The sequence below is a fragment of the Oncorhynchus mykiss genome, chromosome 13 (assembly GCF_013265735.2).
Source record: "Oncorhynchus mykiss isolate Arlee chromosome 13, USDA_OmykA_1.1, whole genome shotgun sequence".
Taxonomy (NCBI): domain Eukaryota; kingdom Metazoa; phylum Chordata; class Actinopteri; order Salmoniformes; family Salmonidae; genus Oncorhynchus; species Oncorhynchus mykiss.
In genome coordinates this window covers 19,024,789-19,052,131 of record NC_048577.1, presented here as the reverse complement: position 1 = coordinate 19,052,131, position 27,343 = coordinate 19,024,789, and the positions used below count along the sequence as shown (strand labels likewise).

The window sequence follows — 27,343 nt, the reverse complement described above, 5'->3', positions numbered from 1 at the left end:
TAAACACGGACCACTATCAACGTGCTCCAGATAAGGGGGAACTGTGGCTGTCGTTTCCAGTGCTTCACATTCTAGTTTCTAGTTCCATGCACTCACAGGAGGAGAGAAAGTGGGACTCCCTTTCGAGTTTGACAACGTCAGCTCTAGCGGCCTGTGACAGGTCATTGTAACCACCTTGCCCTGCTCCTTGTCCGCGGTGTCCCCGTTGACCTGATGAATATGGGTTGAGCATCAACAGCCACGCCCGTCTTTACAGCGGAATCTTCACCGCAGTCTCTGGGTTTCCTGTTCATCACACTAGCCTCCACATCCTCTCGCTTTAGCTCGCCGGGCCTGATGATTCAAGTCTTGCACACCGGAAGTCATTGTCACACTGCGCCTCATTTCCTGTCCATGTCTGATAACGACAATTGTGAGCGTGCCCATAAAACACGCCGCCTCCGATCTGACACTAAATTCAATGTCACATATAGAAACTTCTCCAGTGTCTTTCTGCACAATACGTAAGCATGTTGTGGAACCATTACAGCAGGAGCTTTCGTTTATTTGGACTGGGAAGTACTAGACTTTCCACATGGAAGCCCTGGGAAAAGTGCTGCTAATAAACTTTTAATAAACAGTGTTCCCAACTGGTCTATCGGAGCTAGAATTTCAGTGCCAAACGGGACCCTCGCCCAGTAACTACCACACACGCATACATCACCTACACACACTTCCCACCCACACACCCTTCAAAAACCCACACCCCAGAATGTAGGACTCCCAGTAGAATAATCGGAACACCTGGGAATCTCTGAACCCGTTTCTTCTCCACTAATAGTCAGAGCGAGACGACACAATAGAAGAGAATGAGTAGGTGGTGCCGGTGGGGATGGACCACACCTTCACCAGCCGGCATCTGTGTGGAGCTGCAGTCTCGACCTTCAGTTTCCCAGACCCTGTGATGATTGATGGAGGCTAAGACACCGCAGAGCGGCTTGGCTGAAACGTCCTGGGAACATGAACTTCATAGACGAAAAAGCCGGGCCTCTTCACCGTCATCAATCAACACACATCACCGTCAGAGTACTGGGTTTTGTTTTTTATGTTCCCTCAACACTCAGCACTCTTCAACTTCTTTATGTGCCTTCATTAAGCTCACATGAAACATTCGATCAAATGGGGAATTGTGAAGCCGTTGGTCGGTTGAAACCGCCCCTACTGTATGTAAGAGCAGATGTGCGGTGCTGCTATCCCTGTTGAAAGACAATCCCCTGTAGTGGGAATAAGATGTAGAAGTACACACAGAGTGCTCATTTGATGTTAAAGGGGGAGGGAAAGCATGACACAGTGGCATGTACAGGGCCTTTGTTGATGTTGTGGTGCCCCCCTGCCTGCCATTGCTGGTTTGCCTCTGAAGCTAAACAGGGTTGGTTCTGGTCGGGACCTGGATGGGAGACCATATGCTGCTGGAAGTGGTGTTGGAGGGCCAGTAGGAGGCCCTCTTTCCTCTGGTCCCCCAAAAAACGTATATCCCAATACCCCAGGGAAGTGATTGGGGACATTGCCCTGTGTAGGGTGCTGTCTTAAATAAAGACTCTCTGTGGTCACTAAAGAGCCCATGGTACTTATCGTAAGAGTAGGGGTGTTAACCCCGGTGTCCTGGCTAAATTCACAATCTGGCCCTCATACCATCATGGCCACCTAATCATCCCTAGCTTCCAATTGGCTCATTCATCCCCCTCCTCTCTCCTGTAACTATTCCCCAGGTCATTGCCATAAATTAGATGTGTACAGTCAACTTATCTGGTAAAATAAGAGTTAACTAAAATACATTTTCAAAAAAAGAGTAAGGAAGTGCAGGAAGCAGCCTCTCTAAGAGAGAGACAGGATACAAACCGGCACTGGTGGCATATTAAGGGTCTATGAGCCATCCCACCCCTGGGTACCACAATGCCAGCTCCCCCTGTGCCACCTGGTGGGTAACTTCTGTGTACCCACACACACACACACACACACACACACACACACACACACACACACACACACACAGAGAGAGAAAGGAGAAAAATGTGTGTTGATGGCAGTTACATTACTCAGGCCTGAGAATCTGCTGTCTGAATTCTTTGTTCCCGTTTGACTGGCACAACAGACGAGAACGATCAGTTTCACTCTCAGTGACAGTGACCACTGATCAAATCTCATTTTATTGGGTCAAATACACCTGTTATTGTGGGTGTCGCGAAATGCTTGTGTTTCGAGCTACAACAGTGCGGTATTATCTAACAAGCAATATCTAACAATTTCCCAACAATACACACACATCTAAAGTAAAGGAATGGAATTAATGTCCACTTCTCGTCTCTAGCCTAGTCTGGCCATAGGCCTAGTCAGAAACATTTCACCTTCCAAGGACCCTTCCTCCTCATTTATGAGCTACAAGAAAAACAACATTGGGGTTTGAGGATCCAGGCTTTTATAGAAAGCCTTGCCTTCCTTTTATGAGTCAGAATAGCGGCCAGGCGTAAACATTGTTCTACAGAGCACTGGCAGCCTTTGAAGCCTGCTGGGTCTCTGGCTGAATCACCTGATTAAAACAGACCAGTGAAACTATGACTACTACACATTCTAAACTTAACTCACGCTAATGACCCTAATTTGCTGTGAAAGCCCCTTCAGTACACGTTGCATCCAAACTGAAGACGAAGGGCCCCTAAGCCCAACAAAGCAGCTGTTGCTTATTCAAACGCAATGAGATGTTTGACCTGTAAAAACACCTAGCTGACCCCAGAATGAACCCCTCAAACACAACGTCAAAGTATTTCTTCCACTTATTAACACTTCAAACTGACTACCAAACACAGTGTTTACCAGAACTCTGAAAACAGACAACTGTTACGACTGGGGTTGAAAAAAAGGCTAACTGACATTTCTGACTTGAGTGTGACAAGCGATTTAAGTATTAAGGGAAAGCATGTGGAGCTGCTTTCCTTGCATGGATGAATGAATAAAATGGATGGATGAGACCCTAACAGCTGCTGTTTCCAGACTCCACATCTAGATTTGCTCCATTGGGAACCACCTCTGATTCATCTAAACACTGGTTCGTTACACTCATCCTAGATCAATGGGGACCATGTGGACACTCATCCTAGATCAATGCTGACCATGTGGACACTCATCCTAGATCAATGGGGACCATGTGGACACTCATCCTAGATCAATGCTGACCATGTGGACACTCATCCTAGATCAACGGGGACCATGTGGACACTCATCCTAGATCAACGGGGACCATGTGGACACTCATCCTAGATCAACGGGGACCATGTAGACACTCATCCTAGATCAACGGGGACCATGTGGACACTCATCCTAGATCAACGGGGACCATGTGGACACTCATCCTAGATCAATGGGGACCATGTGGACACTCATCCTAGATCAATGGGGACCATGTGGACTCCCAGCACCTTGGTCAAATGAGGAGGATTCAATTTAAAAAGACATGAACGAACAAGGGTGGAAATAAGATGTTTAGAAGTTCAATTATCTTGTGTAACGAAGCGGTTGAGATCTGAATGTTGAAGGCTAGTTACGCTACACGGTCTCATAGGGGACTGCATTGGTGGTGGTTATGGTTAGGGTATGGGATAGCACCCGGGTCTGCGTGCCACATCTAACCTCTCTACTGCCATGCAGAATGAATGTGAACATGGGCTCATACAGAGATACGTAAATCAGTGATCTCTAGTAAAGATTGAGCTACGAGCTACATCGTTCCACCCCACACGTGAGGTTTCAGGTTCGGCGGTAGATTGACGGTTTCCTGTTTGTCAGTGGAGACACAACGGAAGAGGCCTAGGCGAGACAGCGAACGAGACATCAATGAGAAATGTATCAACTCATACGCCACCTGAAGACTATAAAAGTCAACATGTTTAAAAAGTAGAAAGAAGAGAAAAGCACTTTGATTCATTTCAAATGACAGCTACACGGACCATTTCAAGACCTTTGACAGGGAATTTGGGGGATAGTGTTAATCATGCCAGCTGACAGCAGTGTTGCACTAGTACTACTATATAGCGTATCAAACCACAAACCATCTTAAAAAGCACAGCCACCACATTCCCCACTCCCCTCAAGGGTTGGAGTCAATTCCGATTCAGTCAGTAAACTGAAATTCCAATTCTCCTCGTTGAAAAGCAATCCCCTTACCCAACATGCACCCTGTGCCCACCCGGTGCTCCTGGCCAGCCTACACGGTGTTCCCAAAGGAATGTTCCCCCTCTCTCTCTCCAGGAATCTCTCCCACATCCCATTCGGATACAATCCGCCCAGTCTGCACCGGAGGATCCCTTACTGATTTACATGCAGCCATAACCAAACATTGTTCTGCTTTCATTCTGACATTCATTATATCAGGCACATCCTGACCCAAATACAATATTCAAGGAGTGTAATTCATATTATGAATTTCATTCAAACATGTTTGTAGAGTTATGAGACAATAGGTTGGTTGTTTGCGGAGAGATGTGCTTTCGGTTTGTTTTGGTTTCGATATATTAAATAATGCAATTTGGCGGAACATTCAAAATGTGTTAACTGTCAGAACCTTTCCAATTTAAACCACAACCTCTTTAGTTGCCTTTCTGTTGGGTTTTTCTTCTTCTCCGTTCTTTGAGGCAAATCCAACCTTTGATGATACCAGAACTCCGGACACCACAGAGAAGGGAATGGGTGAGCGAGACCATGACAATGATTCATCTCATGCACAACGAGTAACTTGGCCTGATGTTGGGCCACGCGGTTTGAATTGTGCGGCCAATGATTGAGCTGGTCCATCCGGGACTGGTCTGGTCCTCGTCTCTTCACAAGACAACGGATCATAAAGAACAAGAACCAGCACCAGTCATCCAATCCACTTTGAAGGTCTCTGGACTTCTGAGGAGATCACACCAGTTAAGCTGCTTCCTCATAATTGGTGCAACACACATTGTGACAGATTCTATTTGCATGGCTGAGATAAGAGACAGTCTTCTCTTCAACCCTTTAGCACATGGATGCCATGCCTCTCCGTTCGGGCTTTGGGAGGAAGCCTAGGCATCCTCTGCTTCTTGGTCACACACCGTTATTGATCCACTTAACAACACGGTCTGCTCTTTTAAAGTCCCAGTCCCTAGGGGGTGACCTTGTGTCCCAGTAGCCTGGTCCCAGATCTGTTTGTTCCGTCTTGCCAACTCCATTTGTGTCAATTGTCACACCAGGACTTGGAGTTGGCAAGACAGCACAAACAGATCTTTGATCAGGCTAGGGTCTCAGCCCAGCACCAACCAAATGGTCACCCCCCCCCCCCCCCATCTCTCTCGCTCACTCCCTCTTCCCCCTCTTTTACAGGAGATGAAGCGATCGTTAAGTGTGATGCCTTCTGCTCTTGAGCAGATATGTGGATGGTAGGATTACACGGGGCAGTGTGGGAGAGGGCTGACGGACAGGCACGGCAGGATGGCACCGGATCCTGCAATTGGACATAGAGCAATAGAGACTACTGCAATAAGAGCAACTCCTCCTCTGTATAGCTTACTGTACAAGACACGCATGCAAGAGGCATTCTAGAATACATAGAGTACAGTATTGTAAAGTATTATAACCTATAAGTGTGGCACAATAATGCTCATTCCACATGTTTGCAAATTTAACCTACAGGTTCACTCCTGGGCAATTTAACCTACGAGCTGGGCTCACTCCTGGGCAATTTAACCTACGAGCTGGGCTCACTCTTGGGCAATTTAACCTACGAGCTGGGCTCACTCTTGGGAAATTTAACCTACGAGCTGGGCTCACTCTTGGGCAATTTAACCTACGAGCTGGGCTCACTCTTGGGCAATTTAACCTACGAGCTGGGCTCACTCTTGGGCAATTTAACCTACGAGCTGGGCTCACTCTTGGGCAATTTAACCTACGAGCTGGGCTCCCTCTTGGGCAATTTAACCTACGAGGTGGGCTCACTCTTGGGCAATTTAACCTACGAGCTGGGCTCACTCTTGGGCAATTTAACCTACGAGCTGGGCTCACTCTTGGGCAATTATCACTTTCCTCTCTCTCAACCAAGGGGTGTAAATCTTGGGATGCATTTAGGCCAACATACCAATGTTCTCTCAGTTCCTGTTTTTCAGCATCAGTTTGACAACCATCCACCTCCCCACCACCAGCTATAATAACCTCCAGGCCCATCATTGCAACTCCTTTCTGGGTTCCCGCTGCACAGCAAAGGGCTACCTGTCATCGGCATGTGGCTCGGAGACGAGGCCATACCCCAAACTATTTAAATGACACTCCATCCTCGGCTGTTGTGTCAGTGAGACCTGTACTTGATTGAACTCGGGTATCAAGAAACATTCCAATTGTAAAGGTCGGAGATTATCTGGTCACCTGTCCTGTTTGGTTAAACCCATGCTGGGTACTGTAAAAGTCCTCAAGCAGAAACAAAAGAGTGGAGAGCAATGCTGGACATCCTGTTTCCCAAGAGGACCAAGTCTAGTACTGGTGGTATGTACAGGATAAACAGGGTACACACGCCGTCCAACGTAAGGCTGACGTGCAGGTTCCGTCGACAACGCAACAATAACAACTAACACAACATGAGAAGAAAGTAAATGGCCCAGGAGAATAGAAAAAACATTTTAGCAGTAAGTATAATACAGGAAGGGTGAACTGTGTGATGAGGTCATTTTTTCGGTTGGTCAACAACTTGGGGGTCAATGGAAGGCTGGAACAGTCCGTTGAGGTGAGGCTAGGTACAGTAGGGGGACATACGTAACTGCCCTGTAGTGTACATCCAAGAGGATATCCCACTCACTCAATCTCTCATCCGTCCTTTGAACCAAAGGGAACCAGCTGATTAAGGAGGTCAACGTGCCACTTTACTGCAATAACACCATAGCATGCGATACAGTGGGCTTGAAGAATAGAACGGTGGACAGCACACACACACACACACACACACACTCCCCCTGCCTCCTCACACACGCTTCAGATGGCGGTGGGTGATGAATGCTACTGGCTCACTTCATCTTTCACTACTGCCGTCGCTCGTCAAGCCCCCTGAGAATGTGACCTTTGGCCCCGCGCGGCCCAAAGCAGATGGTGTTAAAAGACAGCTTTCCACACGGGAACTTCTGGAACACAAAGATAATGACCTGCCCCCTTTACCCACCACAGAGACAGCGGCAGAGAGAGAGAGAGAGAGAGAGAGAGAACATGAGGCAGGCTGTAAATACAGCGACAGAGTGAGAAATACGGAGAGAAGGAAACACAGTTGAGGATGATATAAGGGAGGAGAGAGGCCCACGCTACAAAGACAAGGTGAAAGACAGAGAGCGAGAGAGAGCAAGATGGAGTATATGAGAGAGGAGAGGAAGGCCCAGCATAGGTGCGGCCATTATTGTGTTGTTGAGTGCCATGACGGACACTGTGTGCGAACCAGCTGCTTTAAGTCATATACCTACCACAACAATATAAAACCCTCCAGGCCTCTGAGAAAAAGGGAAGAGAGACTGAAAGGAAGTCATTCAGAGCAGCATTATAGGGAACTGGGGAAACTGGTGTATGACAGTCACACGACCACCAAGTATGAAGTGGGAAGTTGGGTGGTTGAAAAAATATATATTGGATCTTCGTTGAAAACGGTTACTCTTCCTTATGAGAGGAAAATGTAATTACGTTCAGAGTGGAGGCCTCAGACAATACGGTGCCCTGAGAAGATACGGTGGGGAATATTGTTCCGAGATATTTGTTTCATTTCGTGCCTGCGTGTGCTGCAATTAGCTACACATAAAAATGTTTCCAATTAGTTGTATTAGACAGTTACCCCCTTTATATATTTCCACACATTGTGTTATTGGAAGATATGCAATTATGAGCACTCCCATTGGCCAAGAACAACCACAAGAACAAAGAAGTCAAATAAATGTTCCTTTGCGCATTAATAGGGGGCTTCAATAGACTTAAGAGAAAAGGGTTTACAGATGTCTGGGCATTAATCAAGTTGTTTTGCTCACATCTCCTAAGTAGTGTGTTCTACAGGGCCAGAAACATTGATCTCATTTCCCTGTTAACGACCTGAACGTGCTCCACTACGTGAGAGGGATCACACAACAGGGTTCAAACAGGCTGGTACCCTTCAGGCAGCACAAACAGAGGAGGTCAGCAAAGAGGACGTACGGGAATCAAAGAAAGAAGTCCTGTTACACCAGAGCTAGACCAAATACTCTCCGAATCCGATCTAGAGACAGCACTGAGAAATGAATGACGGCTGCAACGGCTGGCTAATCCCGACCGATGTTAGTTTAAACGCCAGGCAACGGTTACACGTAAACCCAGAAGCTATTCCTCTAACAATCATTCGGATTGATACTGTAAACGGAGTCAATAGATTGCAAGTATGTGTCGCTGACGAACACCACGCCAAGGAGGACCGTGCGTACTCCGTCACCCAGTACTGTCAATCATGACGGACGTCCTGTCATGTCGTCGTGACTCTGTGTAGCTGTCATACGGCCGACGGGCCCATAGCCGGCTGTGCACATGCTGCCACGGGCCCCTCGCCGGCACACCAACAACAACCATCACATCTAACAGGAAGTGACACGTCTGCTGTTCCTCCCTGTGAGTTAGCTTGCTCGAGAATGGCCCCTGCTAATTCACAGTTATTTCCATGCCAAGTGCGGAATCACGAATCTACAGCCATCAACATACTGTTGTCCTGCACGTCTAATGTGCTTCCTTGTGTCCAACGTCAGAATAAACACCAATCGACTGGGGCCTCCGGCTGGACAGTCCTTTCTTTAAAAACACAAAACGCAAGAGAGATAGAAGTACGGTCACATCTGTTACACTGGTGCTGAGACTGGTGCACACACACACACACACACACACACACACACACACACAAAATGTTGACTGCAGTTTAAGCTAACAGTATCCCTCCTTGGTCGTATAGGGATACAGTGTGGCGGACACTCCGAGACAAGGACATCTAGAACATCTGACGTGTACTATGGTGTGACGACTGGAGCAGAAAGCTACACTGCTGCGTCTTGTTCTACTGTCTTCAACGGTCGCTGTCTATTGGTGGATTGTGTACAATTACAACCTGTCGAACGCTGGGTAAAATGGAGGTCGTGTGGCCAAGAACTACTGCAACTAGAAGCCATATGGCTGATATATTCAACAGCAGAAACAGGGAACGGAACATGGTCAGTCACATAAGACGGGGCACAAACGTGGTTCTTTCTTGAGAGGCAGGTGAAGCGGAGGGGCTGGGGGTGGGTTGTAAAGGAATGGGCCGCTCTTCCATTGAAGAAAGTCTCATGCAGAAAATGTGGCCTGACGCTTCGCCTTGAACTTGCAACAGCAACCCACCAGAGAGCAGATGCATGGGGTTTGCCAAAATTAAATCATACTTACTAATCCACTGCAATTGATCAAAGTCAAGCCAGAACATTCGACACAGGGAGCAATTAGGACTAACATGATTGGTCAATAAATACTCCCCACCCATTTAAGCAGATTGATTATTCAAGCTGAATGGGGCCGAGCACAAAGGAAAGAGGGGGTAGAGAGAGGGGGATAGGAAACAGATAGAGAGAGGGGGGTAACCTAAAAGAGAGGGAGCAGTAAACCCCCCAAACTCTCCCAGAGAGCACAATGGAACAAGAGAAAGACCGATAGAAAAAAAAAGGTCTGGTCTGAATATTATTATGACACCGTTCCAATCCCTGACAAATACAGCTGTCACACACACTACACGTTCCAGCTCCAAAACCCCATCCAGACAGGACACACACACACACAGACTGAACAACCCCGCCAGCCCTCTCTTTCCTTTCTATCACTCCTCCAGCCTCTCTACAATAGGAAATCACACACACAAATCAGAGAAACAAGAAGCCGTAGCATGTTATGAATGAACAGAAAACCAGAGACACTCACCCTAGCCTCTCTCTCTTCCCTCTCAGCCACCCTGATCTCTGCTCCAGCTGGGCAGGCTCTGCTGCTGCTCCCAGGCCCCGCCCCCACAGCCTGGACACATGACCCACCACTCTACACCCAAGCAGGCCAGCCAGGCGGCCAGCAGCAGGCATGCCACACCCCTCATTCAGGGAGAGTTGAATGGGGAGCATTGTGAATGTGCTGGACACATTGTGTGTGTGTGTGTGTGTGTGTGTTCGCGTGCAGGGGGAGAGGGGGGCAGTTGGAAATGGGAGGAAAGGAGTGTGTTATAAGAGTGCATATGTTTAAGGAATGTAGAGAAAAGGGTGTATGTGTTTGACAGGAAAAGGAAAAGTGAGTGTGTGTAAGAGGTGGAAACAGAAAGATTAAAGAACATGTGACAGTTTGCACGTGCTTAAAAAGGAGAAAAAAAAATGTGTAACAAATGTGTATTCAGTGAAAGAGAGTATGTGTGTTGATGTCCATCTGTCCCTTCCCTCCAAATGCTCAGCGCAGTGTCTCTCCCTGTATGTGTGTGTGTGTGTGTGTGTGTGTGTGTGTATGCACACTGTGTGTGTACTGTGAGGAGGCCACTGGCTCTTTCTCCTCCTGGGTTAAAATGAGTCCCCATCCATCACATTAATGCCTGCCTCATACAGCCCCATGACTAAAGGAATATGTCCCAGATAACAAATGAATACCATCCCACAGTCATCAGACTCCGCATGAAACATTCTATGGGAAACAGCTCTGTCGACTGCAATTCAAAACATTATGAACTGCATAAGTCTCATGCATTTGGTCTCATACGTTCACTTGTTGCATGCAATAACTGCGGAGCTTGGTCTTCATCATGTCTACATACAGTGAAATACGTTAGCGTGGTTTTTTCCTTGGGTTTCCTAGCTGCAATCACTTGCTACGTGGGCCTATCCATGCAACGTGTGTGGAATTGTGTCTATCATAAATCTGTATTTACACTTATGAAAATCACAATCCTTTCAATGCCGAAACACTTCCTTCTTATCCGATTACTGGAATTAAGAGAGAAATGTGTTTTATCACAAGCGGGTGGAAAGATGGAAAGAGAAACATCTCCGTACTGCACTAAACAAGCTTTTCCCCCCACATTTGCAAGCTGATGAGAGGGCCCAAGAGACGTTTTCTCATACTCAGCACAAACGCTTCCTTCCTGTCATGGTTTCGGTGGTTTGTGTATGTATTGGACCAAAATGGTTTGTGCACCTGGCCCTATAGGCATCCGGTCTCAGTGAGAGATAGATATGAGCGAGCAGGTCGTCTTCTCCTGAACTAATACAGATCATCACCCGCAGGCTCGTTGGGTTGAGGCTCTATTTGGAATACATCGGTAGCGTGTCTGTTTATTCCCCCCCCCCCCCCCAAAAAAAACCTTCATATTGAAGCCAGGCAAGCTGCATGTGGTTTCTGATTCAATGTAGGGCAGGTTATGCAGTATGCCCTGCATTGTCCATGATTTGTTCATCTGCAGCATAAAACACTGCAGCACAAATGCTGTTTGTTTGTTGCTCTCCCTCGTCTTGGGAGAACCCAGAGATCAACTGGGACTGAATCAATGACCGCCATACATGTAGCTGGTCCTGTGGAATAGCAGCTAGTTCGGAAGGATCACCCTCGTCACGATGAGCGAATTCTAAATTGAAACTAAAGCTTTGCTCATTGACTGAGGCTATTTCAGTGCTCCAAATGGTCGCAAAATTACTAAGTCGCCGGCCCATAGAAATAGAAGTCCTAGAACAGGCATCCTCCGATTACTACTGTACGCTCATGACCATAGCAACTGATCCGAGTCCAGCCCTTCAGCCCTTTAGCTAATAGACCACAGAAGACGTTTTTGGCAAAGAGAAGTCTGTGGGTGAGAGATCACATTCAGACTTCCTTCCTTATCTTGATTGCATGCCACGATAACGAGATGAGACCCTGGAGCCACGTCCTTGTTTTGCAGTTGCAAACAAACATTTGAATTATTGTGCCAGAACCTTATTAAATGACCCAGTTCTTAGGCGGCTGTTGCTCTGTTGGCTGAACGTCTCGCCAGAGTTTTGTTTGTCATTGTTTGTTTTGTCATTTACCCCACTTCTGGAGGCCATTTTGAGGCCAGCTTCGTATAATCACATCAAACTGTGTGGGCCGAACAGGCAACTGGAGACCCATGCAGGCACAACCCCAGAGGGGAGCTCTCTGATTGGACTAGAGGTCAGATCTGATTGGAGGAGGCCCACACAGTGATTAGAACACATGGAGCTGATTAACCAAGTCACCTCAATGACTCAGCAGAGAGAGTGACTCACACAGACATACAGCCTCCCACCCAGAGAGATGGAAGAAGGGATGAAGAAGGGATGAAGAAGGACAGCGGAGGAGGAGGGAGAGAACATCTGGCCAAGCTTATCTGGGAAGGAGAGAAACAAGCGACTTCCTGTTGAGCTGTAGCCGAGGCTGCTCTGCTCCCCTGTGGTGCAGATGGAGACAGCTTGTGAGGATGTATGCAACCAGATGAAAACATCTGAGGCTCTGGGAGCATCTCTCTAGTCCAAAGGGGCTTCCTCTCCTCGTCTCCTTCTCGTCGTCCACACTCATCTGACGGAACCGGATAAGTGATAGCAAATTCCCACCAGGATTAGATCAGTGCAGGTGAAGGAAAGCAGACGGAGAGAGGTAGCTCCTTTACACTATTGAGATGAACCCATAATCTCATGGCACCACATGGGAGACATGGTATAGACAGAAAAAGGCCCGTTTTAGAGTTAGGGATCGACTTCTGACTGTGTGACCAACCCAGGATAAACTCTGATCTTAGTCACATGGTCAGGAAAACCCCCTAGCCTACTTGCTCTTCTTTCTCCACCCTGAAGACATGATTAGCAGTCCATTTCTAATCCTCCACATACACACACTGTACTACTCCCTCGGGGACTGTGCTGCACTCCAGCAATGCTACACGATCCCTCCAACTCTGCTCCTGACTCATCGCAGACCTCCGCTTGTATGTTGCTCTTCAAGGTTACAATAAACCTGGCCTAGTTTGCTTTCATCTGCACTTTTCTGCACTCGAGGCACACACACGCACACACACACACACACTCTCTCTCTCTTTTGAAAGACCCATGCGCCTGTTGTTTGAACAGCGGCCGCAAAGTAGATTAACTGTCGGAATGTGTGGTCAGAGGTTTGTTTTAGCCAAGGTGTTTATCTAATGGATTGTTTCCTCTCAGTTTTACAGTGACACTTCCCAACTGTGTTACATAACAGAGCCAAATAACTCCCAGATATATACATACATACAGTTCAAGATTACATACACCTTAGCCAAATACATTTAAACTCAGTTTTTCACAATTCCTGACATTTAATCCTAGTAAATATTCCATGTCTTAGGTCAGTTAGGATCACCACTTTATTTTAAGAATGTGAAATGTCAGAATAATAGTAGAGAAGATATTTGTGGAGTGGTTGAAAAACGAGTTTTAATGACTCCAACATAAGTGTATGTAAACTTCAGACTTCAACTGTTCATACAGTAGATAGAGAGAGCGTGCTAGAGAGCACTAGAGAGAGGGAGAGAGAGCTAGAGGGGGAGAGAAAGCTAGAGGGGAGAGAGAGCTAGAGGAGGAGCGCGAGAGCGAGCTAGAGCGAGAGAGAGCGCAAGAGCGAGCTAGAGCGAGAGAGAGCGCAAGAGCGAGCTAGAGTGCGAGAGAGAGCGCGAGGGCGCTAGGGTGCGAGAGCGCGCTAGAGCGAGAGAGCAAGCTAGAGCGAGAGAGTGCGCTAGAGCGAGAGAGCGAGATAAGGAGAGAGAATGAGCTAGAGAGAGCGAGAGCTAGAACTAGAGAGCCAGAGCTAGAGAGAGAGCTAGAGCGAGAGCTAGAGCGAGAGCTAGAGAGCTAGAGAGTTAGAGAGAGAGCTAGAAAGAGAGCTAGAGAGAGAGAGCTAGAGAGAGAGCTAGAAAGAGAGCTAGAGAGAGAGCTAGAGAGAGAGCTAGAGAGAGAGCTAGAGAGAGAGCTAGAGAGAGAGAGCTAGAGAGAGAGCTAGAGAGAGAGAGAGAGAGAGAGCGAGAGAGAGCGAGAGAGAGAGCTAGAGAGAGAGAGAGAGCTAGAGAGAGCTAGAACTAGAGAGAGCCAGAGAGAGAGCCAGAGAGAGAGCTAGAGAGAGAGATAGAGAGAGAGAGCCAGAGAGAGAGCTAGAGCTAGAGAGAGAGCTTGAGAGAGAGCTAGAGCTAGAGAGAGAGCTAGAACTAGAGAGAGAGCTAGAGAGAGAGCCTGAGAGAGAGCTAGAGCGAGAGAGAGAGATAGAGAGAGAGCTAGAGAGAGCTAGAGCGAGAGCTAGAAAGAGAGAGAGCTAGAGCGAGAGAGAGCTAGAGCGAGAGAGAGCTAGAGCAAGAGAGAGCTAGAGAGAGCTAGAGCGAGAGAGAGAGAGAGGCTAGCATGCACAAGGATTCCATCAAACCCACATTAGAAGCATGCAGACTCAGACATAACACATACTGTGTATATGCAAACTATTCAACTCCACTTTCGAATCAAGGAAATTCTTAGTGATACATAACTCAACTGTGGACATGGAGCCTTAATGCAACATACAAGAGTAGCACAAAACAGCACAGATGATAAAACAAAACTTCAGGGAGAGAGAAATCAATGCAGACCCTATGCGGCCTTACCTCATCTAAACTGAGGTTTTAGGGGGAGAAGAGGAACTTATTAAAAAGCATCTTGGGATGTCCCTGATTGCCTTTCCATTTCCTCAGCGTCTAAAGTAGAGTTAAACATCATGTAGCCCTGATTGGCCTTAATAGAAACCAGTTGTCTCAGTCACACCAGTTGTCTCAACAGCCCTCCCCCTCCAGAACCCTATGGACCCTGGTCAAAAGTAGTGCACTATATAGGGAATATGGTGCCATTTGTGAAGCAAACCCATCAGCCATACTCACAGAGGACCTCCATCTCAGGGTTAATGTGCATCTCTGCACCACATGCAGCCATGTCTTCCAATCACAGTCCCAGTCAAAGCACCACAGAACAAACTATTCCGAAGTGGAAGTTAAAAAAAATCCCAAATAAAATTCCCAACTGCTTCCCAAACCTAAACTCTTCACGGTGACAGCTGGGAGTGCCTGGGAGCGACTGGGATCTAATGTACAGTTTCTGTAACGCTCCCTCTTCCCGATATTCCCAACTCTGCGTTCCTTACCCGGAGCCACAAGACTGAACAATAAACAGAGCTCCACCGATCGGATTGGGCTTCCGGGGGAATCCCTGCCCCTAATTCCAGCTGGAATTCTAGGGGGAGCTGGATGCCTCAGCTTGGAATGAGAAGAAAGAGAGGAAGACGGGACCCTGATGACATACTTCCTCTCTGGAACGACCTGCGCGGTCGTTCCAGAACACTTCCCAGAGTTATGATGATAATGATCCTTAATAGAAACTTTGCCATGTGCTGAACTGGGAGAGACAGAGAGCTTATCAGTGTTACAGTAAATGAACACCAAAAGATCTAGTCGTAACGTAAGTAGTCAACGGTTTGCCCCAATTACAGCTTTACTGTAAGTTGGATGATTTAAATGGTGTATCCTGTTCCTAAAAGATATGTCAGTACAGTCCAGAAAGGGAGAATAGGACTAACCGTAGACGTGTGTACTACTGTACTCAAAACAGCCTCTACTTTGTCTGCAATTCAATGACTTTACTTAGCTAACCAACACCACATACTGTCAGAGGCAGTACCGTTGCCCTTTCCCCTACATCTTCAGCTACTCTTGTTTGTTCCGTCTTCTGAATAATGAATAATCAAAACCAAAAATATATTTAATTCATAATTATGTATTTTCTCATGATATTTGAATAGCAATATACAAATATTTTGTATTTTATATTAACAAACCTTTTTATTCATTCATGTCTCATCACTGAGTACAAAGCTCCAACGCTTCGCACATCGTGAAGGTGAAAGTTCACGCAGAGTTCCTCGGAGCCGAGCTACTTGAGCTAAATTGACAAAGCTAGCTACTTCCACCGGATAATGACTCCCAATGTAGCGGTGTTAGCTGTGTTTAGGCAATAGAGGACTCCATGGAGGTGAGAAGCCAGTCAGGCAAGAAAGCAGTGTGTGTGTGCGTGTTTGTGTGCGTGCTAACCCAGTGTTGTTTGATCTAAGGCTGTTCAGAGGGGATTAGGGTTTAAGTCTAGTCATATTACCCCTGTCAAACACACCTCCAGGCACTGTGCCGTGCGTCAATGGGTGCGATGATGACTCCATTATGAAGAGTGGTCTCATTCACCTCAATGTAAAGTGAGCATCAGCTAGGAAGCAGTTGCCACAGCTATAATCAGCATGGGGCCCCAGCATGTGCAACTGGACACCATTTTGTGTCAAAGGCCCTACAGTACTTGCATTTTGTCCTGAGGAAATGTATTGAATGACAGGTCAAAATCACGTAAACCTGGGAGGGGCCTATACGACCAAATCGATGAGGTCTGCCAGTGAGACATTTAATTAACATGGAATCATGTCTTTATAAAAAATATATGATTGAAGATGAATTAACAATTGATCATAAAAAGTAACCGTCTCCTCTTCTATTGAACATCTAAGGGTCAATAACTCCCTGCAGTACTGTGTCTCTAACCCCCCCCCCCCCCCCCCCCAATATAGAATCACAGAACATTGACGCCGTTCTAGTAATTCTATTTCTATGGTGACTGATTACTATTATTTAGGTACCTCCTTAGGAGAGGTCCAGCAGGGAGAGGGGGTGTACTGACCCCACACATACCCTTCCCTGCCTCCCATCTGCCCACTGCCCGGCCTAGCAGATGGCACAACAGTGGTACGTATGGCCATCTGTCCAGTGCCCCCTCACAATTCGTGTGCGCTCACTGAATCTTTGGCCACACAACAGCAACTGTTGGTTGCGAGGCACTGCACTCGACAAAGACCTGTACATGACGTCAATATCTGGGAACCTTGTATTGTTATGGTGAAAGAGAGAGTTTAATTACAGCAAAACACCATTATCATTCCAAACATGGCCCTTATCAGCCAGGGATGAGGAAAACCTCATTAGCAGAGGGTGTTTGTACGGTCGTGACTAGTGTCAGGCCAGCTTGACCAGCATTCAGAGAACTCACTAAGGAAGAAAAGGGTGGGGACTGGGAGATAGCAGCTCAGGGAGGCTGGAAATAGGAGGAAGGGGGAACTGGAGTTGCTTTAGTGGAGTGTGTGCGTGTGTGTGTGCTGCATGGGAACCTTGTTTAACCCCTGACTTCCACCAGGCGGAGCAGAGTAAACAGAAGCTTCCGGAAACCTTATCTGGGGGACCCTGTCCGGTTTCCACTTCACTCAGCTCAGCTCTCCCTCAGTGGAAGCGCTCAATACACACAGACAGACACCGGCTTTCCACTGACCCAGTCAGAGTCCACAGCCTCCGAAAACACTTTAAATCACACCAGGGATAAATCCCACATAACACAACCAGACACATTCATTCAGTTTTAGTGAGATACAGAACAATGTGTGAGTGAGAGAAGAGAAAGGGGGGAGAGAAATGAAAGAAACAGAGTGGATAAGAGAACAAGAGATGTACTTCGAAATGCACCTTTAAGTACCGTCTATATGCCCTCAGCAACGTCCTGTATAAGATAAAATCAGTACCTGCAAGCCAGGTCCCACAGCCATCTCCCCTAAGCCAAACCCTACACTCCACATGTGATACTGCACCTCCTGCTGGCCACTCTGAGCTCTGCACCCACAGACATGATGATGAGCTAACACCGCTTGCCCTCAGGGGAGCTGAAAGTGAGTGGCCGACACTGCAGTCTAATGACCTCACTCTGTAGTTTTCCTAGCCCGCTAACGCTAACCCTGAGAGGTTTGGAACCTGTAAACAGTTTAAGATGAGCCACGATGATATGCTCTAGCAGACGGCCTCCTCTACTCAATTCAAGGGCTTCATTGGCATAGGAAACGCATGTTATCGTTGCCAAAGCAAGTGAAGTAGATAATAAACAAAAGTGAAATAAACAAAAAATGAACAGTAAACATCGCACTCACAAAAGTTCCAAAAGAATAAAGACAGTTCTACTCTCTCTTTCTACTCGCTCTCATAATGACACAGCAGGTCACGCTGAGTGCAATTAAACTGGGAGACGCCTGACCACTGTCTGAGGTGGTGTGTGTGTGCGTACATGCATGTGTGTGTGAGTGTGTCATAGTCCTCCCTTGCCATCAAGTCCCTGCTTGTTAGCTGTGTAAAAGCTAAATGTACACCAGCCCAAACCCTGCAGCACTCCCCTCTCCCCTAAGGTGTTGCCCCATTCCTAGTCCTGTCCACAAACTGAAAACAAATGTGACTCCAGAGTAGACATGTGTTAAAGAACACCCAATAAGCATCATCTCCAGGTCACTATCTGCCAGGTTAAAATGAGTGGGGCCTCCTTTCTCTCCTCGTACCATAGTGACTTGGTGAATGACTTTATGAAAGCCCCGCGAGCGAGAGAAGAGAGGCATCTCTTGCTATGATGGATACCAGGGGCGTATCCTGTTGCAACATTTATTTTAAAACGGAAGCAAACAAGGGGCCTACCTGAATTTGTCCAAATAGAAACTCTAGTTTTGCTCTGTTCGCTTCCGTTTGGTTCTTAAACGGTAAACTGTTTCCGTAATGAATGCACCACAGTGCCTGCTGTCAAGAGATGCTTTAATCACAACGACCTTACCTGAGATACCAATCGGAGTGCTTCAACTAAAGACTAAGGCGCCGGAGTAGGTTTAAATCACATAGCGCTGTAGGTCATTCAGGCTCCACATATATGACACAGCATGGAATGACATGGGGAAGGGGAAACTGAATACAGTACTTTAGAATTCTAGGGAATTAGTACAAAGTTTCTTACTTTGGGAATTTTTACACTCGATTTCACAGTACAGGCCCAGTGTGTGTGTGTGTGTGTGTGTGTGTGTGTGTGTGTGTGTGTGTGTGTGTGTGTTAGCGCGACATTAGCCAGATGGGAATGGCTGCCCCCCCCCCAATGCCCTAACCTTTCCTCCTGGGGGGTCCACTGCTAATCATGTTAATCAGCCTAGGATCTCCCCACCCTTCTGGCTCTCTGTGTGCGGGGGGAATCTCTGTAGAAAGGGGATAGAGGGGCCCTCATCTGGTGTTCTTATCTGACATGCCTAGTTAAATAAATGTTATAGAAAAAAAAATTCAAAGGGAAGTCAACCGAGGCAAATCATAAACCTGTCAATCTACAGTGATGTTCAATGTAGACATGTGAATGGGAGCAACACTGATTCTGCCTCCGGGTGGCGCAGTGGTTAAGGGCAGCGCCAGCTGTGCCACCAGATACTCTGGGTTCGCGACCGGGAGGTCCGTGGGGCGACGCACAATTGGCCTAGCGTCGTCCGGGTTAGGGAGGGGTTGGCTGGTAGGGATTTCCTTGTCTCATCGTGCACCAGCAACTCCTGTGGCGGGCCTGGCGCAGTGCGCGCTAACTAAGGTTGCCAGGTGCACGAAATTGGGGAGAAAAAGGTGGTACAAAAAAAACAAAAAACAGTGATTCAATAAAAGAGTCTTCCAATTTCTTCTTTGTTGATATTTAAAGCCACCTACAGAGATTAGAGTCTGACATTTTCTTTTTGTGTGTGAATTTTACCCCTTTTTCGTGGTATCCAATTGTTAGTAGCTACTATCTTGTCTCATCGAGCCAGCTGTGCCATCAGAGTCCTGGGTTCGCGCCCAGGCTCTGTCGTAACCGGCCGCGACCGGGAGGTCCGTGGGGCGACGCACAATTGGCCTAGCGTCGCCCGGGTTAGGGAGGGCTTGGTCGGTAGGGGTGTCCTTGTCTCATCGCGCACCAGCGACTCCTGTGGCGGGCTGGGCGCAATGTACGCTAGCCAAGGTGGCCAGGTGCACGGTGTTTCCTCCGGCGCATTGGTGCGGCTGGCTTCCGGGTTGGATGTGCGCTGTGTTAAAGAAGCAGTGGCTTGGTTGGTTGTGTATCGGAGGACGCATGACTTTCAACCTTCGTCTCTCCCGAGCCCGTACGGGAGTTGTAGCGATGAGACAAGATAGTAGCTACTACAACAATTGGACACCACGAAATTGGGGAGAAAAAGGGGTAAAATTCAAAAAAAAAAAAAAAAGAATCTTGTCTCATCGCTACAACTCCCGTACGGGCTCGGGAGAGATGAAGGTTGAAAGTCATGCGTCCTCCGATACACAACCAACCAAGCCACTGCTTCTTTAACACAGCTCGCATTCAACCCGGAAGCCAGCCGCACCAATGTGTCGGAGGAAACACCATGCACCTGACAACCTTGGTTAGCGCGCACTGAGCCTGGCCTACCACAGGAGTCGCTGGTGCACGATGAGACAAGGACATCCCTACCGGCCAAACCCTCCCTAACCCGGACGAAGCTGGGCCAATTGTGCGTCACCCCACGGACCTCCCGGTCGCGGCCGGTTACGACAGAGCCTGGGCGCAAACCCAGAGTCTCTGGTGGCACAGCTGGTGCTGCAGTACAGCGCCCTTAACCACTGCGCCACCCGGTAGGCAGAGACTGACATTTTGATCCTAGAAATGAACTAAAAGAACTGTCTGGAAGGGCCACTGACTCTGATCCCATGACCCAGGCTGAGAGAGGAAGAGAGGCGCGGTCAGGACGAGGGGAAACAATCGTCCTGACGGACAGCACACGGAAGGAAGGAAGCCCGGGAAACCAGAGTGTGTGTCTCTGATGTCATTACCCGTTTGAAAAAAAATGGACAGGAAAACAGCTTATCACTCACAAAAACACAGCTGAGAGTAACTTGGAAAACTTCACACGAGGCACGGAGTCAACAATCTGTACGACAATGTAAAGAGTTTCACATCCACCAGTATCTAGGTAATATGAAAGAGAATCAATATCACTTTTAAGTCACTTGTGAAACCATCACATCTATCACTCATAGTCGCCTATTGAAATTAATTAGGGCCTACTTGTGTGTTATGTTGGAGCCAATTTCTCCTACTTGACACAAAATCTGATGGAAACAACCCACTAGCAGTCCACTACAGTGCTGTGTTGTTCACGTTTCTGCTCCACTGACGCCATCTCCCCTCATTGACAGACGGAGCAGGGGTCAGAGTCACTCAGTCAGTCAGGGTGGGCCCCGGCCTCAGGCCCTCCAGGCAGGTCACCCTTCATTGAGAGCCCTAATAAGGCCCTCTCCCTCTGGGCAAATAACGAGCCCAGACCTCCGTGGCCTGAGTAGGAACCAGACTACAAGACTCCCAGCTCCAGAGCAGGAAAGAAACACTCACTCGCTCTCTCTGAGCACTTAATATTGGAATATAGCCTACAAACTCGTACCGAATGATAAAGTATGTTCATTTATACCAATACTGTTCCAATCCTCGAACACCTAATGCTAAAATGGTCTGTGTCCACAGGGGGAAAACAGAATTATAGCTAATTAATTATAGCTAATTAAAGGCCAAGTAAGCCAAATACTTGGTAATGTCACTAATAGCGACACTGGAACATACTGGCTTATTAAATACTGAAAGCCGTGAGTCATTTGATAACTGCGGAGTTGGAGATTGTGGAAGCGAAACGAGCAAAAAGTAGAATGCTTTTCTGCATGTGGCTGTGTCCAAAATGGGAATTATCCTATTCCCTATGGCACTAGCTTTGACTAGAGCCATAGCTCCAATATATAGGGAATAGGGTACCATCTGGGTTGCAGAATGTGTGCCTTTGTCCACCTGATGAACAAAAACCAACGCGTCTAGCAGCTGCAGTTTCCCTGCAGCTGGCCCCATGCTGTGGGCTCCCTCAGTCTCAGGTCTGAAACGTTGTCTAAACGTTATTTATACATTCTCTAAAACGCTCTCTAAACATGGCGTGAATGCTGTCTAAAGACTGTAAATGCTGACACATTAGGTCATATTTGGCTCCGGGTTTTATCCCTCAGTTTACAGGAATCTAACTTGGCTCGTGTCGGACGCCCCTTCTGGGGGCCTGAGACACGCTCAATCTGCAGAGGGAGGAAAGAAGAAGAGGAGTGTCTGTGCGCATGTTGTAAAAGAAAGGGAGCGGAGGAAAGAAGAGGAGTGTCTGTGCGCGTGTTGTAAAAGAAAGGGAGCGGAGGAAAGAAGAGGAGTGTCTGTGCGCGTGTTGTAAGAAAGAGAGAGGAGGAAAGAAGAGGAGTGTCTGTGCGTGTGTTGTAAGAAAGAGAGAGGAGGAAAGAAGAGGAGTGTCTGTGCGTGTGTTGTAAGAAAGAGAGAGGAGGAAAGAAGAGGAGTGTCTGTGCGTGTGTTGTAAGAAAGAGAGAGGAGGAAAGAAGAGGAGTGTCTGTGCGTGTGTTGTAAGAAAGGGAGCGGAGGAAAGAGAGGGATAGACAAGGAAAGTGAAAAGCAAAGGAGAGCGAGTGGAACCCAAATGTGTCAGATTCTGCCGACTGCTAAAACACGCTGGTTTGCTTTAGGACAGGGATGAAGAGAACCATTTATACATTCGTCTTTTGCATATGTAGGAGAATTAAACAAAATATTGTTGTTATCTCACAGTCTACCAAGAGTGCATGAGTTGAAGAACAAATTGGCCGAATATTTTTTGTACAGTCAGCGATAGGGGACTGAGTTGAGAGGGAATTGAAGAACAACGCAGATGAGCATTCATTGATAGGGGACAGAGACGCTGGGCTCCAGACAGAGCAGAGGGAGGGACAGGAGAGACAGGCCGTAGTGACAGACAGGCCCAGGCTGGGCTTTAATCAAACCGACCTCTCCTCTTGCAGGCCCACTCCGGGGACCCAGAGCTCTCCACTGTGTGTGTGATTGCATCTTCCAGTCCCTCTGTGAGGTGGTAGAGGAGGGCAACTGGAGGGGGATGATGTGTTGTGGAAGATGTACTGTACCTCCGCCACTAGAGTTTTGAAAACGAAAAGTGTATCCAAAATGTGGATACCTACACTACCGTGTACTGCGGAGGTATGTGCATATTGCCAATAGTCTTAAAAACTGTCTGTATCAGACTGGAGGCACTCAGCCTCAGCGTTGGAGGCCACTCCTAGAAACAGGCCCCAGATCAGTGGAGTGAGCCTATTACTGCCTCCACGCCTCATTGGGCCTCTCTGCTTTAACACACAAAAGCTTCTGATCAGCAGCCTGTGCAATGCCAGAGGGAACTCTAGCCCAGATCTCACACACACCCACACACACCACACACACCCACACCACACACACACACACACACACACACACCAGATCCTATGATCGGTGGTTAGTAGCACACACAGCAGGCCCAAAGCCTCAAAACACTGCTTTACGCTCCCTTGTTTATACATGTATATACTCGTCATCTCCATAGCAACTTCACAGTGACACAATTGAAAGACAATGGAAAGTTGGGGCCTTCCTACAAACCCAAGCATCTCTATGGCTGTTTGTGTTCTCCCCTACTTGAAGCCCCTCACTCTGTTAGAGTGACTACATCCAGGATCACATGAGGAACCTAAGGAGTTAGAGGGTTCAGAAGAAGAAACCTAGGGTCAGAGGTTACTTACTGTCAGGGTTGGGGGACTTGGTGCGGTTGGGCGAGGAGCAGCGGATGGTGGTGACAATGGTGTTGTGGTGGGGGTTGGGGTGGTGCGGGTGGTGGACTGGTGCATGATGACCATGGTTCTCGTGGTTGTTCTTTCCATTCCCTGTTGTCTCGGGTGCTTTGGTGACGCTGATCCCTGGTGTGGTCCTAGCGGCCGGGCCGTCCCCCAGATTGGGGGGATCGAACCTCCGGGCATGGCTGGGGGGCTCGGGGGTCCGGGCCCCTCCGCGAATCACCACATCCTGGGGTGTTTTAGCGAAGGTCACCTCCCGTTTGTGGCCCACCTCGGGGGTCTTGGAGTGGCCTAGGACCTCGGGTCGTTTCGTGCCGAATCGGAGGGAACCAGGGCTGGTTGGATCCACCTGCTTGGAGGAAATGTCGATGGAGAGCTCCGTGCGTCCCCGGGATATGGGTTCAGGAGGCTTGGAGCCGCCCCCTCCCATGATGGTCTTGGAGATGGAGCCGTTGTTGTTATTGCTGGCGCCCAGTTCACGGTAGTAGACGCTGGTGGGGGACATGACGGGGCGGTGGTTGGGGTTGCTGGGCGCCCGGCGGGAGCCTGGCGAGGAGTTGGCCGAGGTGTCCACATCCTCCACCTCAAACGACCTCTTTAGAGCTGCATGGAGGGTGAGATGAGACAGACACACTCAGTCAATGAGTCATCCATTCTTGACCATTTCTGACATTGCTGATAATCAGAGTGCACTTAGGGCCGGTTTCCTAAACAAACATTGCGGCTAGTCCTGGACCAAACATATACGTCAGCAAATATATGAACATTGTATTCTAATTCCAGAGGAGCAACATGAACTGTATTGACGTCCCTGGCATCATAGCTGCTCGAGGTTAGTGGGTAGAGAGAAGCTGGAAAAGCAATTTCGGTGACATCACAAAGGAAAATGGCAGCAACAAGCAATTAAGCCAAGCTCAACTCATTTCAATAACTCTTTATTAGTGGTGCCAATCTGTCACTACATACGACTGCAGATGGCACTGCATAGGTTTATATGGTGCCAGTTGTATGACACAGTGTGGTACTTACTGTATGTTATAAAATGTGATCCAATTTATACACCCACTTGCACAGCCTCAAATGGCCGTATACTTGCATGGCCTTATATTCTCTACATGCATTCTTTAATATTGTATGAGATATGGATGGGTTATGGAGGAGTAGTAGTGGTAGTAACTGATGCATAGCCTATATACAATGCATTAATACCAAATTAACAAAAAGGAGCCACGCTTCCCCCAGGTTACTGGTGGCTTTGTGAGAAAATCCAAAAAATAAGTTTCAACCAAAACATAAGGCTAGTTTGGCCTTGTAGGCATTGCCTCTTGGAAGTCAACTTGAATCGCATGGGGAACATGCTAAGCTAGTCACTGTGGTTACGAGCTGGTTATGACATCACAGTCACACACATCCATGTCCTCTCTGTACCACTCAACACAACTCCAAGCTAATGATCCGTTCTGTTATGGCCTAAAGAGTGTGTGTGTGTGTCTGTCTGTCTACACGCGTGTATGTATGTGTGTATGTATGTATGTACACCCACAGAGGGGGTACTCAGCCCCTATCCCATTGCCCTCTCCGTAAACCCAGTCAGAGCAGTGAAGGGACTCAGGGAGCTGGAGGCAATCACACCTCAAGCCTTTCCTCAAAACATCAGTTACGGGCCTAATCTAATTTTACTGCTATAAACCTCTTCATTTTATGACAGCGATACTCTTTCTCCCCCTAAGACAAATCCTCTTCTTGCCAAACTATAATTTAGCGTGCTGGAGGAAATGTCTTGCTCTTCTCTGACTGTCCAATGGCAATTGTCCAGTTCAATAACCTTTTTATGGCCTCATAAGTGTCCATGATGTCTATATTCTGTTGTATGATTGGGGTTGCTAGCACCCCTTCCCTCTGTAGCTCTCTATTTAAAACACGCACTCCTGCTATAGCTACCGTACGTCTTTCCATTTTATTTGACTGATCTGCCTCTCCGTGTTCTTGCATTCCCTGCGCATTGAAAAGCTAGCTAACCAACGTTAGCATAGCAGCATTAGCAAACTGCTAAATCGCCCAACTGCACTTGAAGGGTCTCGTGTGTACATACTGTAGCTGTTAAATGCTCTTAACAACCCCCCCCAAAACACCTTCTGAAAAGGTTGTTAACTTAAACATTTATTTCCAACGACTAACTGTTATTCTCTCATGCTTCCTCCATTACGCTCTCGTGATTTGGGGAATATTGGCGTTAAATTTTACGAGTCTACGAGGCATTATAAAAAAAAAAACGTTTTAAGGATGGGTGTTGCTTTGGCTGTTACTAAAAACACGTCCCATCTCCCATATCGTCAATTAGAACGGGAGACCCAATCCCATATGCCGCTTATATAATACAGAAGACGGTTATAAGTTATTTCCATGTCCAAACCCCTTTGCCACTCTACTCCATCCCCCATAACCCCCCTTTCCTCCCTTTTGTGTTTTATGATTGTGCGGTCCAGGACAAGGACTTGACTGCCAAATCAGTCCGCTGCTTAGTGCTTAGCAAACAGTGAGCTGGGAGGCCATTAGTGCATTCAGTGATCGGAAACGTTCTGATCGTTGCAGACAGAAATCGATTGAACAGAGCTGGCACGATTCCCTATTCTATCTTTTCTACCACATACATTTCTATCTGAATGCTTTGTATCGTTGCATGCTCTTGAACATTGCAGAGTTGCAATGCATAGAGACAGTAGGTATAAGCCTAACACTGATAGGACGTAAGTGTTGCCATCAGGGAGAAACGGTACAATGTGTGATTAAATGCTTGATGCTTAAAAACAGTCGGCTGGGTGTAAGACCACGGTTTCATAGCAACTGTCAGAAACCGCATAACACTGATAGGACTTAAGTGTTATCATAACATCCAAGATGGCTGCATATGATTTAACATGACCTACAAATGCAACTTTCTCAACAGACACCATATGCCTCAGAATGACTTGGAAAGAGAGACATTACGGGAATTGCTATAGCAAATAGGAACGTTCCGCGACTCAGTTTTCTATACACTCAGAGGTCACTCTTTCCAACGTCATTCCATTAGAAGACAGAGAAGAAGGATCACGTGTTTCCGAGGAAGCATCCAAGGATGTCCCCGTCATGGATTTCACACGTGCTGGATTGACCTGGGACGATACCAGGCGGTAGGCCAGGCGGACGATACCGTCTCACCCCCCCCCCCCCAAGTGAAATGGCATTCCCAGACAATGAGCTGGAAATACAGAACGTCTCTGCGGAATCTCCTTAACAAACAGAGCCTACTTCTCTCTCTCCCTGTGTAGCCTACCTCTTGGTGTTCTGTGTCCCACAGTCTCCCATGAGGGGATGACCATAACAGTGGCCATAGGGCATAGGCATTTTTCCTGACCAAGAACAAATCTGGGCCCATAGTCCAAGGCCAACAAAAAAACAGCTATGTAAAATATTGTGCTGTAGCTTGGAAAATAAATGCATGTGACTCTGGATGACAACATAATGATGTTTGTTTTCCAACAGTAGAACCTGTTTTCCTAAAGAGGTTAAATCTGCTTCGTGTTTTGTTTCCCTGCCACGACACTAACGAGTATCGCACCACTGGTATCGTCCTGGGCTTAAATAGAGGAGAAATACCCTGCTAGGCCCAGGTGTTAGCCTTGACTTCCTGTCCCTGTGTGCATTACTGGCGTTAGCTCATCTCCTCAAGGACACACAGAGTAATGGACA

General features: G+C 47.5%; 1 protein-coding gene across 7 annotated transcripts in view; it reads right to left on the bottom strand.

Moving 5' to 3' along the window:
* The window catches only part of LOC110485820 (septin-9), an 83,507-nt gene that overhangs the window by 27,092 nt on the left and 29,072 nt on the right, over positions 1-27,343 (bottom strand). For 4 of the 7 annotated variants that reach the window (XM_021557003.2, XM_021557004.2, XM_036940486.1 and 1 more), the window contains exon 2: positions 23,561-24,214. The exons of 1 other annotated variant lie outside the window; for it this stretch is intronic. In XM_021557003.2, the coding sequence (XP_021412678.2) occupies positions 23,561-24,214 (654 nt within the window). Of the gene's footprint in view, positions 1-9,972; positions 10,110-14,938; positions 15,189-23,560; positions 24,215-27,343 lie in introns of those variants that run through there. 2 more of the 7 variants (XM_036940487.1, XM_021557007.2) reach the window with 2 other exon arrangements.